This window comes from Camelus ferus, chromosome 12, assembly GCF_009834535.1.
Source record: "Camelus ferus isolate YT-003-E chromosome 12, BCGSAC_Cfer_1.0, whole genome shotgun sequence".
Lineage (NCBI taxonomy): Eukaryota > Metazoa > Chordata > Mammalia > Artiodactyla > Camelidae > Camelus > Camelus ferus.
Genome location: NC_045707.1, coordinates 16,144,573 through 16,158,100, shown reverse-complemented (window position 1 = coordinate 16,158,100; position 13,528 = coordinate 16,144,573). Strand labels below are relative to the sequence as shown.

The 13,528-nt window shown below is 39.0% G+C and overlaps 1 protein-coding gene across 1 annotated transcript in view; it reads right to left on the bottom strand.

The window, feature by feature from the left end:
- TMPRSS12 (transmembrane serine protease 12) overlaps positions 1-3,422 on the bottom strand; it is a 28,134-nt gene extending 24,712 nt beyond the window's left edge. Inside the window, exons 1-2 of the mRNA XM_032493871.1 lie at positions 3,023-3,422; positions 2,149-2,344 (exon numbers count right to left, since the gene is read on the bottom strand). Coding sequence (XP_032349762.1) covers positions 2,149-2,344; positions 3,023-3,422 — 596 coding nt within the window. The remainder of the gene's footprint in view (positions 1-2,148; positions 2,345-3,022) is intronic.
- Positions 3,423-13,528: the final 10,106 nt, after the last annotated feature.

Sequence of the window (13,528 nt, the reverse complement as noted above, 5' to 3'; positions counted from 1 at the left end):
TTCCTCAAGTGTAAAATGGAGAGAACAGCTATCTCAGAGGGTTACTGGGAGGACTTTTTAAATACAGAATTAAATATAATATCCTTCGGCAGAGCCTAATCTCAGAGCAGGTTCTTGAGAAACAGTTGTTATAAGAAAAAATAAGGGATAACTGATGGTGTGAGGTTTAGGAAATGAGGGGGGAACAGGAATAGAAGGTGGTAGTGTCTTCTGAGACAGGAGGAAGCTCCAGAAACACAGAGACTGTGCCTCAGGAATGCCTGCTTTCTCAGCACCTGGCCCAGTCTTTAGTATATAACATGTATTTAGTAAATGTTAAGTAAAGGGGTAAAAATATCAATAATATTTAGTCTTGAGAACTGTTACGTGGAATGTGAACATTATCTTAAAACACTTAGAAGAAGAATTACGTTTAGGCAGAATGAAAACCAAGACACTTAGTTCAACATAAGGAAAAGCCTTCTAAGAATTAAAGTTGTTCAAAATTGAAGTGAGATTCTTCCAAGGTAGTAATTCATTATCACAAGAGGTGACAGACGCCAAATGATACAGTAATGGTTATGTGTTTGGATTTTCATGCTGACACACCTGGATCTGGTCCTGATTTTGTTGCTTTCCAGCCAGGGTCTCCCTACGGCAGAGTGTTTGTGAAGAGTAGTGGAAATTATGTATGAAAAAATGCCTGACTCAATACATTGAATTATTTCAGACCAGAGAACCCTTTACTTCAATATTGTAAGAAGGATTCACAAACAGGACAGAGGATTGAACTAGACCCTTAAAAATGCCTCTTTGAACATTAAGATTCTATGACACTATAACAAAGCCAAATTATTTGTCCAAGGTGACACATCTAGTAGGTTTTGGAACCTTACTTTAAGCCACTGCACTAAGGGTCAAGAAGCCCAGGAGACAGGTCTCCCCACTCCAAAATGCATTGTTACGCCCACTGTGTTGAAGAAACAGACTAGTAAAGGTACAATGTCAGGACTTAGGTGAGAAAAGGCTTTTCCAAGAATTTTCAAACCATACCAGGCAGGCTTTACCTCCCTTGGTTTAAGGTCTGAAAGCTATTGAAAAGCAGCTGAAATGATAGCATGTTAGGAAAGAGTTGTAAAACACCCACATCTGAAAGAACAGAATTGATTTCTAACTCTGAAACATTTTTCTGCATCTTTTTCTGAACCCTTGCATTTATACCTTAATAGCTTTCCACTTTTATGATCTCTGTTCCTCAAAAGGCCACTTATGGAACTGAAACAACATGTTTTAAAAATGTGCTATACAGATTAAAAGATTAAAACTTTATGTACCCCATCAGGCCAGCTGTCCTTAGTTGAATTTTGAAGTTGTTGTTCTTAAAGACTTTTCATTCTTCTCCAAGATAGCTCTTAAAAATTAGAGACTAAAGGGAGACAGGTACAGTGGTTTTCCAAAGTATTTTTCTTAGCACTTCATTTTAGATGTTAGGAGGGTCATAAAGTTCTATTCTAACTGTGGTAAATCCTATTTCTCCAAGACTGATATCATTCATAGACTGGACAAATATTTACTGTCTCCTATAAAGTAGGCCAACTCCTGTGTTATTACCAGGAATACAAAATAAAACATGTGGTCCTTATCTTCAAAGATCTCATGGTCCAATGGTTAAAAAAGACAAACACGATTATAATAATTTTTAAGCTAAAAGAAAACTTCAATTCTTTAAAGCAAGGTTCGACAAACCACCACCCACAGGCCAAATCTAGCCTGTCTCCTGCTTTTTATACAGCCCATGAACAAAGAATGTTTTTTTTACATGTTTAAATGGTTGGGGAAAACCCAAAATAACAAAATTGGATTTTGTTCAGATTTCAGTGTTCATAAATAAGGTTTTATTGGATCACAGCACACTCATTCAATTATGTATTATCTGTGGCCACTTTGGTTCTACTGTGGCAGAGTTGAGTAATTATCACAGAGACTATAAGGCCTTGATCTCTGACTTAAAGGATTTATTGCAACAAATATTCAATGTACTATTCAGTATGACTCATTATGGCTACCTTCAAACATGGCTTAACTGAACATGGCTGAAGCAAATGGTCCTCTACCACTTCAAAATATCCTCTAGGAAAATAAAACAGGAGTTGTGTTGTGAATACATACCTAGTATCCTTAATGCAGTGGGCAGCTGTGAGGACCCACCTCTTTTTCACTAAGCTTCCGGCACAGACATGAGTAAGGTATCTGCCAGACTGAATCTGCAGGCTAACCATCCATGGCCACGCGCCGGTTTGAGCTTCTGTGCCCCCTATAATCCGAGACCCCTTTAAGACATCCGCAAGCGGTGCTGTCCCACAATCTAAAAATAAAAATTTTATGTTATCTGGACCGAACATATATGTATTACCTCATAATCTTTACAGATTAATCTTTTAAATTCCGATTTAAAAAACTGATAAAGCAAGCTGGATCCCTAAGACATGCCTATATATTTTGAAACAAAATCTTAGAGGGTTAAGATAAACATGCCTTAATTGATTACTTACAAATAGAAAGACATTAAATCAACACAATTCATCAATTTAAAAACTCTACTCCTGACAAGTGTAACAATGAGGTAAGTTTCTCTGGCCAAGTATCAGATTTTCTCCTGAATGAAGTGCCGATTAAAAGAGCCTGGGGCTGGTGACTCGAGCTACAAGTTCTAACACTTGCCATTCAGTTTATTGTTAATTTTTCTCAACTGTAGTATGAAAAAGTTACCTAATAGCCCTTTCAACGCTGAATGCCAACGAATTATTAATCCGTAAAACGAGACTGGCAAACCCCGGCATGTTTTGCGGAGACGCGCAAGGGTATGGCGTTTTCCCCATTAGTACTACTGCTGTAGTCAGCGTTATAATTGGGCTGCTTGCGTCTGTATGTTTTTAGTTAAAGGCAGTTGGAAAAACTGAAAAGGAGGGACCCAAACTCAAACACTGCAGAAGTGGGGCCGAGGCAAGGGAGGCTGTCCCAAGGGAAGAACGACAGGTACTGCCCTGGGCGTCCAGCTGTCCGTCTCCCGGGGCCTGCGGCCGCCCGCGCCCGCTGCTCAGGGCCTCGGGCCGCCCCTGGCCGCCGGCCGGTTTCCGCCAGGAGCCGCGCGGCCCCGGTGCGGGGAGCGGAGAGCGCTCGGGGCGTATGAGGGAGCCCCCCAGAAACAGCAGCGCGGCGCTCAGGAGCCCCAGCCCCATTTTGGAGCCCGCGGTGGGCAAGATGGCGGCATTTCCTGCCCCCACTTCCCCGCTGGCCCGTGGCCGGGCGACGCGCTGGGAGGCGCGTGGGGCGGCCGGACAGGACCCCGCCTGGCGGGTGGGTGAGCGGCCACGAGGCCTGGAGGTCGGCAGGGGTGCCCGGCTCACCCGGCCTCCCGGCGGTGGTCTGGTGGAGGGGCACATGCAGCGTCGCCGTCGCCAGGATCCGCGGTTTCAGTAACTGGCGAGGCCTCCCTGAGCCAGATCCACGTGTCCAGACAGTACAGTACGGCTGCTGTGGTGAGAGGGGAGCTGCTGGAACCACTGAGACTTGTAGGGCCAGGAAGGCTTCCAGAAGCAAGAACGTCTAAACTGAAGTGGGTAGGCTGGGGGAGGGAGAGGCAAAGCAGAAGGCAGAGCAAGTGCAGAGGTTGGGATTTGAGACCGTAGGGACACTGGGGGAGACCGATTTCTGTAATACACATTGGTCTCATTATTAATTGCTTTGTAGTAGTTTGCCTTCATCTGATCACCTCTGGGTGAACTTACAAAATCAAATTTAAGAACCTGAAAAGTTGAGGACGATGCCTGACCGAACGTAATTGCACCCTACCCCCACCCCAAACACACAGGCAAACACATTTCAGTCCCTAGCCTGAGAGATGCTTTATTCCTTGTCCCATCAGAACCCCTGAAATGCCCCTTGACCTTCCAAACAGTGAGAAGAGAGCGGTAAGTGGCTCCAGTTAATTGATCCATTGAACAAGTAGGTATTAACTTCACACTGTATACTGTACATCAAATCATATGGAGGTGTGTTAAGACCTGGCCCTCTGACCCAGAGAACTTTGTAACTTGGTTAGTGGAGAAAATCGGGGCTAATTCACTTAGGGAACAAAGAAGTAAACCATGACACCCAAGCCTAATAGAATTCAGACACAAGGAACTAGTGTGGGCTGTGGCAGTCTGGGAAGGCTTCCTGCAGGCGGAGGATGTGAGCTAGGCTGAGACAGAGGGGGAATATCAAGAAGAGGAAGGAGATGTAGTGAAGACAAGCTAAGCTAAAGGTACAGCATAAGCAAAGGCATGGATATGTATCCATGCATATTTCTCCAGAGAAATAGGATATATAGAGGTATATGAGGAGATTTTTTAAATGGGAATTGGCTCATGCAGTTATGGAAGCTGAGAAGCCCCATGATATGCCATCTGGAAGCTGGAGAACCAAGAAAACCAGGGATATAATTCAGTCTGAACCCAAAGGCCTGGGATCCAGAAGCTCTGATGTGAGAGGGCAGGAGAGATGGATGTCCCAACTCAAGAAGAAAGAGGGAGAAATTGCCCTTCCTCTGCCTTTTTGTTCTGTTTGGGCCCTCAATTGATTGGACTGGATGATACCCACCCACCTTGGTGAGGGCGGATCTTCTTTACTCAGTCTGCTAGTTCAAATGCTGTCTCTTTCAGAAACACCCGCACAGACACACCCAGAGTATTATTTTTACTAGTTATCTGGGCATCCCATAGCCCCACCAAGTTGAAAACATAGAATTAACCACCACGGTAGTAATAATACAATGTGTGTGTAATTTTATTATTATTTTTACTGTTTTCTGTTATCTTACAGAGACTGAAGAGAGAAACCATGCCTTAAAATTTTCAATCAGGGTATATGTGTGTGTGTGTGTGTGTGTGTGTGTGTGTGTGTGTGTGTGTGTGTGTATGTATATTATGTAAATTGAAGGCTTTTTCCTGGATTTCTATTTGATTTGATTCTGTTTGTTGAGTCCGGAATCAATGTGTATGGCCCTTCTTCCCTTTAGCAGAACATTTACTGTAGTTTGAGATATGCAGTAGTGGGCCTGGACCCTGCTTCATACTTAGGGGTATAAGTATGCTCAGCATAGTGATAAGAAGTTTGTCAGTGTGCAAAGGGAGCTGGGGAGAAGGGAGGAAAGAAGCCAGCAGCCCAGCAACATGGCAGAAGGCCAGGCCTGAGCCAAGAAGAGGTTTGTGCGAATTTCACCGAGGTGGGCTGACCCAGGGTTTTTAAGAACTGTAAATGTGTAATGTTTGGGTTTAAACTGTTTTGTCATTGCTATCTTGAGCTGTGCTAAAGGTTGCTTCTGTCAGCCCAGCTCCTCCAGTAACAAGGGAACAGTTGGGCTGTGCTGGTCTGGGAGTTCGGGCACGTGGTAGGGAAGGAAAGTAGGGGTCAATAGAAGGACAGCATCTTGCACATGTCATCCTCTCAGGGTGTCATGGTTGGAAGCATTAAATGAAAGGAGGCTATTAGTTGAAGCTTACAGATGGTAACAAGTGGAAAGAACAGAAGCTCAGGGCTGAGCTGAAATCAGTGGGAGGGAAGCAGGTGATACTGGAGAACCAAGTTGCAGCATGAACTGGCCCAGGGGCAGAACAGGAGGCAAATTTCCTGTTCACCAAATAGTTTAGTGGAAGATGATGCTTGAAAGGGGGGAGACAGTTGGGGTGTGTTTCTGTGCTGGGGGATGTGATCAGGTTGGATGTGGCATTGTAAGCAGGGCAAGATGACGGGTCTTGCTGTGGCAGAGAACAGAGATTGAGCAGGCTTCTTTTACATACCCTGATCCAAAACAGATGCAAGCAGGCAAGTCATGAAGGGGCAGTGAAAACTGCAGTGGGCCAGCAACTGCCAAGGTCCTGGGCCTGGACCTCCTTTGCCTTTTCTAGGTCTTCACTCTTCCCCCTGCACTGCCACTTGTGGGGTCGCTCTGGCCAGCAGACAGGCCTCTAATTAGCCCTGTCTCCTGGTATTCACACCCTGGTATTTGACCCCTTCCCTTTAGGGTTGGCTGGATTTAGTGACAAGCTTCTAGCAAATAGAAAATGGCAGCAGTGATGGGCTGTCACTTCCAAGATTAGGTTATAGAAAGAGTGTAACTTTTGTCTTGACCATTTTCTCTAGCTTTCTTGCTCTGACGGAAGCTGGCCGCCCTGTTGTGAGCTGCCCTATGGCCCTGCGGAGTGGCCTCCGGTAGTAGTCATCTTGTTAGTCACACCCAGGAGTGAGCTCGGAAGCAGATCTTCCCCAGGTCAAACCTTTGGATGAGACCACAGTTCTGGCCAAGACTCTAAATGCAACCTCATGAGAGACCTTAGGCCAGAAGTACCCCTTAAGCCACACTCAAGATTCCTGATGCGTGGAAGTTGTGAGATAGCAAAGTTTTGTTGTTTTTAGCCACTAAATTTTGAAGTAATTTGCATTGTAGCAACAGCTAATACATCTTGTTTCTCCTCCCTTTGAAGGAGGATGCGGGCATCAGTGCTGGGGCCTGGGGTTGGCTGGGGGCATGTACAGCAGTAGGTTGACTGGGTCTGGAGTTAGGGGAGATTTTATTCTTCCTTGTGGTCCCTTGGTCCACTTGGGGCATGTCTGAGTTAGTGCTAGAAGTCTTTTTAATAAAAATATTTTATTACATAGACTTTAAGTAATAATAAAATAAACTTCCATGTACCCACCACCTCACTCACTGTCTTACTAAATATTTAATCCTTCTGAAAGAATATAGTACAGTTTATGTATAGTTTAAAGAATAACAATATAGAATACCTATTTAAGGAAAAGAATACAATTGTTACTTTTGAAATTCCCTCTGTACCCATCCCTGCTTGTCGCTTTCTCTTTCCCTTAAAAATGACCAATATTCTGAATTGTGTATGTATTATTCTCTCTGTCTGACTGTGCAATATAGTAGCCATTATCCACACGGGAAAATTCAAGTTTAACTTTAAATAAAATAAAAATTCAGTTCCTCAGTCATGTTAAATGGCTAACATGGTGACTAGTGGTTACCACAGTAGCCGGCCAAGTTGCAGAACGTTTGCATCATTGCAGAGAGTTCAGTTGGATAGCGCTGCGGCAAACAATTTATTGTTCCGGCTTGCATGTTTTTGAACTATGTATCAGTTGAATCACACAGTTCATTTTTCTCTTGCAGCTAGCTTTGTTTCATTCAGTATTAGGTTCTCGACATTCATTCATGTGGTTACCTGTAACTGTAATTCATTTATTTTTACCACACACATGGTATGAATATGCCACAGTGTGTTTATTTACATTGGAATCTATTATTGATGGACATTTGAATTGTTTACAGATTTTTGCTATTATAGTATTATGCAAATGAGTATGAATTTCTTGACTATATACCAAGTTGGGATTGCTGAGTCATAGAGAATATATACCATCACCTTCTCTAAACAATGCCAAATTGTTTTCAAAAGTGATGTACCAGTATACTCTCCCACTAGAAGCATGTGAAGTTCCCATTGTTTATATTATCACCAACACTTTTTAATTTTTATCAGTCTTGTGGGTATGAATTGAGAACTCATGGTTTCAGTCTGCACTTTTCCTGATTTTAAATGAGTTTGAGTATTTGAATATCTTTTCATATATTTAGAGAATATTCATTAATTATCTCATATTAAGTACCTACTTAGGTCTTTTATTTGTTTACCTTTGTCTTACTGATTTCATTAATGAAGCCACTGATTTTTTTTACCAGCTGCATAGTTTTGCCTTTTCCAGAATATCATGTAATACATACATACAGTATGTATGCCTTTTCAGCTTGGTTTCCTTTACTTAGTAATACGCATTTAACATTCTTCCATGTGTTTTCATGGCTCAAGAGCTCATTTCTTTTTAGAAATTCTGGGACAGAATCTCATTTAGTGCAATAACATTCCATTATCTGATGTACCACAGTTTATTTATCCATTCGCCTACTGAAGGACACCTTGGTTGTTTCCTAGTTTTGGCAATTGTGAACAAAGCTGCTGTAAACATTTGTGTGCAAGTTCTTGTGTAAACATCAGTTTCTAACTCCTTTGGGCAAATACCAAACAGTGCAATTGCTGGATCATACGGTAAGAGTATGTTTAGTTTTGTAAAAAATCACCACACTGTCTTCCAAAGTGGCTGCACTGTTTTTGCATTCCCATTAGCAGTGAATGAGTTCCTGTTGTTCCGCATCCTCACCAGCACTTGGTGTTATCAGCGTTAGGGATTTTGGCTGTTCCAGCGCGTCTACAGTGGTATCTCATTGTTTTAATTTGCATCTCCCTGGTGATATGATGTGGAGCATCTTTTCATCTGTTTATTTGCCATCTGTATATCTTACTTGGTGAGATGTCTTTTAATGTCTTTGGCCCATTTTTAAATCAGGTTCTTATTGTTGAGGTTTAGAACTCTTCAAATTTTTTTGGATAACTGTCCTCTGTTAGACATGTCTTTTGCAAATATTTTCTCCCAGTCTGTGGTTTGTCTCTTCATTGTCTTCACGTTGTCTTTCACAGAGCAGAAATTTTTAGTTTTAATGAAGTCTAGTTTATCAATTATTTCTTCCGTGGATCATACGTTTGGTGTTGCATCTAAAGAGTCATTGCCAAACCCAAAGTCATCTCGATTTTCTCCTATGTTGTATTCTAAGAGTTTTATACTTTTGTGTTTTACATTTGGGTCTGTGGTTCACTTTGACTTAATTTTTGTGGAGGATATAAGGTCTGTGTCTGAATTCATTTTGTTTCATGTCAATGTCCAGTTAGTTGTTCCAGCATCACTTATTAAAAACACGATCTTTGCTTCATTGTATTTCCTTTGCTCCTTTGTTGAAGATCAATTGACTATATCTAAGTGGGTCTATTTCTAGGCTCTCTGTTCTGTTCCATTGATCTAGTTTTCTATTCTTTCACCAATACCACCCTGTCTTGATTATTGTAGCTCTATGGGTATGTCTTGAAGTCAGTTTTTGTCAGCTCTCCAACTTTGTTCATCTCCATATTGTGTTGTCTCCTCTGAGTCTTTTTTCCTCTGTTTAAACTTTAGAATCAGTTTGTTGATACTGACAAAATAACTTGCTGGGATTTTGACTGGACTTTCATTGAATCTGTAGAACAAGTTGGGAAGAACTGCCATCTTGACAATATTGTCTATCCATTAACATGGAATACCTGTCCATTTATTTAGTTCTTGTTTGGTTTCTTTTGTCAGAAAGTTTTACAGTTTTCCTCATATAGATCTTGTACATATTTTAGATTTATACCTAAGTATCTCATTTTGTCTGGTGCTAACATAAATAGTATTGCATTTTTAATTTCAAATTTCAGGTTATTCATTGCAGGTATATATGAAAGCAATGGACTTTTATATATTAACTTTATATCCTGCAACCCTGCTGTAATCATTTATTAGTTCCACGAGTTTGTCAAATCTTTTGGATTTTTCTGGGTAGTTTATCATGTCATCTGTGAACAAAGACACTTTTATCTCTTTCTCAATCTGTATACCTTGTATTTCCTTTTCTTACTGCATTTTATTGCCTTAGAATTTCAGTATGATGTTGAAAAGCAGTGATGAGAGGGGATATCCTTGCCTCGTTCCTGATTTTAGCTGGAAAGCTTCAAGTTTCTCACCAGTAATTATGATGTTAGTTGTAGGGTTTTTGTAGCTATTTTATCAAGTTGTGGAAGTTCCTGTTTCTTTTTTTCCTGAGAGTTTTTAGCATAAATGGGTGTTGGATTTTTGTCAAATGCTTTTACTGTATGTATTGATAATGGTTGTGTGAATTTTCTTTTTTAGCCTGTTGTGATAGATTACATTGATTTTTGAATGCTAAGCTAGCTTTGCATAACTGGAATAAATCCCACTTGGTCATGGTGTATAATTCTTTTTATACATTGTTGGATTTGATTTGCTAATATTTTATTGAGGATTTTTGCATCTATGTTCATGAGAGATATTAGTCTGTAGTTTTCTTATAATATCTTTGTCTGGTTTGGGTTTTAGAGCATGCTAGCCTTATAGAATGAGTTAGGAAACATTACTTCTATTTATACTTTCTGAAAGGTATTAGAGAATTGATATAAATTCTTAAGTGTTTGGCAAAATTCACCAGTGAGCCCATTTGGCTTTAGTGCTTTCTGTTTTGGAAGGTTATTCATTATTGATTCAATTTCTTTAATAGGGGCCTACTCAGATTGTCTGCCTCTTTGTGTGAGTTTTGTCAGATTGTATCTTTCAAGGATTGGTCCATTTCACCTAGGCTGTCAAATTTGTGGGCATAGAGTTGTTCGAAGTATACAATGTTCATGGGATATCCCCTCTTTCAGTTCTAATGTTAATTTGTGTCCTGTCTCTTTTTTCCCTAGTTAGCCTGGCTAGAGGCTTGTCAATTTTATTATCTTTTCGGAAAACCAGCTCTTGATTGCACTGATTTTTCTCTGTTGGTTTCCTGTTTTCAATTTCATTGATTTCTGCTTTAATTTTTTTTATTATTTATTTTCTGCATATTTTACTTCTGATGAACAGAAGTTCATAATTTTAACATAACTGAATCTAGTGTACTTTTTGTGACTTGTTTAGGATGTATTTTTGTGCCTTACTTAAGAAATCCTCTAGGTTGAGGTCATAAAGCTATTTCTTACATTATCTTCTAGAGGTTTTCTAGTTTTTCTCTTTCATATTTGAGTTTACCATCCACCCAACATTGATTTTACATGGTGTGAGGAAGAAATCTGATCCTTTTTTTCCTATGTGAATAACCAATATTTCCAGCACCATTTATTTATTTTTAGGCTTTTTTGTATGGAAAAATGTCAAATACATTAAAAACAGAATGAATAAATAATAAATTCCATGTACCCATTCACGTAACTTTGGCGATTATTTCATGACCAATTAGCTACATTTACATCCCTAGCTACTTTACCCCACTACGAAAATTATTTTGAAGTAAATTCCAAGAATTATATAGTTTTATCTATAAACATTTTAATATTTATTTTAAAAATAAGATCTTTTAAAACAGAATTGCAATGCCATTACGACACTTAAAATAGAAATTATAATTCTTTAATAGCAATTCATTAAATGAAGCTGGTATTAGATGCCACAGACCAAAGACATTACTTTGAACAGAAAACTGCAAACCAATATCCCTCATAAACAGAGACACAAAAATCTTCAATAAAATGTTAGCAGAACAAGTCCAGAATTATATTAAAAAGGTTATCCATCTTGGCCAAGTGGTAGGTATCCTGAGGATGCAAAACTTCAACATTAGAAAATGAATTAAGAAAATCTATCATATAAACGGACTAATTAAGAAAAGCCACATGATCATATCAGTGGATGTAGAAAAAGCATTTGGTAAAACGACACTTATCTTTGACAAAAAATTCTCATTAACTAGGAATAGAAGGAAAAAACCCAGAAAATAAAACCTGAAGAATTCATACCACCTGATTCCAAACTTAATACAAAGCTACAGTAATCAAGAGTGTGGTTTTGGTAAAGGATAGACACATGTAAATCAGTGGAACAAAGTCTGTATGGAACCAATCCTGTACGAAACTTTGCTGAGACTTAACTTTATTGTCCAATATATGGTTCTCTTTTCATAAACACTCTCACGTGCTTGAAGAGGACTATTTACAGTTGTATTTTATACATTGAATTTCATTGATTAGAAGTTGGACATTTCCCACATTTAAACATCTCTGAAATCAGTATGCCTCTGGTCATCAATGGCATGTCATACTTTAACTGGCAGTGGCTTTTCTTTCTGAGGTAGACTTAGGCTAATGCTTTGCCTTACAGTCAGGGGTGGCTTATAATTGATGAAATTCAGAATGTTAGGTCAAGTTTTTTAATTGTTCAAGTCTCTGTACTGAGAATTTTCCTGCTTTTTTGTATCAATTATGAGAGAGTTATGTTAAATTCTAAGATTGTGGATTTTTCTTTCTCATTATATTTCTGCATTTTGCTTAACACCCTGCCCCTGCATTATTAGGTGCATCCAGGTTTAATGTTTTTTTTTCCAGGTGAATTGAATCTTTTATTTATAGTGACCATCTTTGTCCCAAGTAATAATTTTTTCCTTTAGAGTCTGTTTTGTTCAGTGTAAATATGGCTGTACCGTTGCTTTCTTTGGTTAGTATTTGGCTGGTATAACTTTTTCCATGCTTTTACTTTCAATCTTGTGGTATCCTTATATTTTAGATTTACCATTATATAAACAACATGTAGCTGGATTTTGTATCCTAATCCAACGTGGCAATCTTTGAGATTTAACTAAAATGCCCAGTGCATTCGTATTTATTATGATTGCAGATACACATAGATTTCTACCATTTTATTTTGGGCAGTATCTCCTGCCTGTTTCTTTTCTCTCCTTTCTTGTCTTTTGGATTGATGAGTGTCTTTACTGAGTATGGAATTCTAGATTTTCTTTACTACATACAAATGATATGGCAAAAAGGAGAGGGGTCTTCTGTTCTTTTCTGTCAATCTCCCAAGTAGTTTGAGCTTGTGAAAGACTGTGTTTGATGTTTATTTAGTATCCTTCACTGAGCACAGCTAATTCATAGAAACTTTGATTACTTATGATGGCAATGGGTAGTGGGCAAAGAAGTGATGTGGCATTTTCCTTTTTAAAATTCATTGTGAGAAACTCTCTTAAGTTTTTGTTTAGTGTTTTGTAAACTTAGCCTAAGTGTTATTTGCACAATGCCTTTTGAATTAAAAAAATAATTTTTTGGCAAGCATTTTTTCCAGATGTGATACTAAATTCAAAGAATTGTCAGTTGGAAAAAAATGCTTTGATGCACATTTTTTTTTTTTCAAATCTTAGCTATGGTAACTTTTCTTTGGTCTGCTCGGCCTTTCATTTAGGGAATGGTACATCATTAAGGTACCATTTATGTGCTTCTAAACAGGTTAATACAGTCTGACTTGTATTATTTATGGATTCATGCAGTAAATATAAAAACAAACTGGATCCATACTAAATTCATGATAGTGGTTTCCTTTAGGGAGAGAAACTGGTCTAGGAAAAGAAAGGTGAGGAGTTCATCTGTGCATTTTTCTTCAGAAAATGCTCTGAAGAAAAAATAAAATGTTAACATTTATTAATTCTGGATGGTGCGTGTACAAAGGTTTGATGTGTTAACTTGTGTAGTTTTCTTTTCTTTTTTAACTTTTTTTTTGGTTTATGTATGTATTTATTTTGATAGAGGTACTGGGGATTGAACCCAGGACCTCATGCGTGCTAGGCAGGCACTCTACCGCTGAGCTATACCCTCCCCCTGTGTAGTTTTCTATATGCTTATTTTTTCAAGTTTGTAAAGCTTCTGTGGTTTTTAAAAATGGAGGTTGCCATCTAGTGGACTGATTTAAGTAGAAATTTAAAAGTCTTTGCTAATAGGTACATAAAGATTCAGTGGAACAAAGCTTTTCAGACTCTTCAGTTACACATGTAATAAAGAAG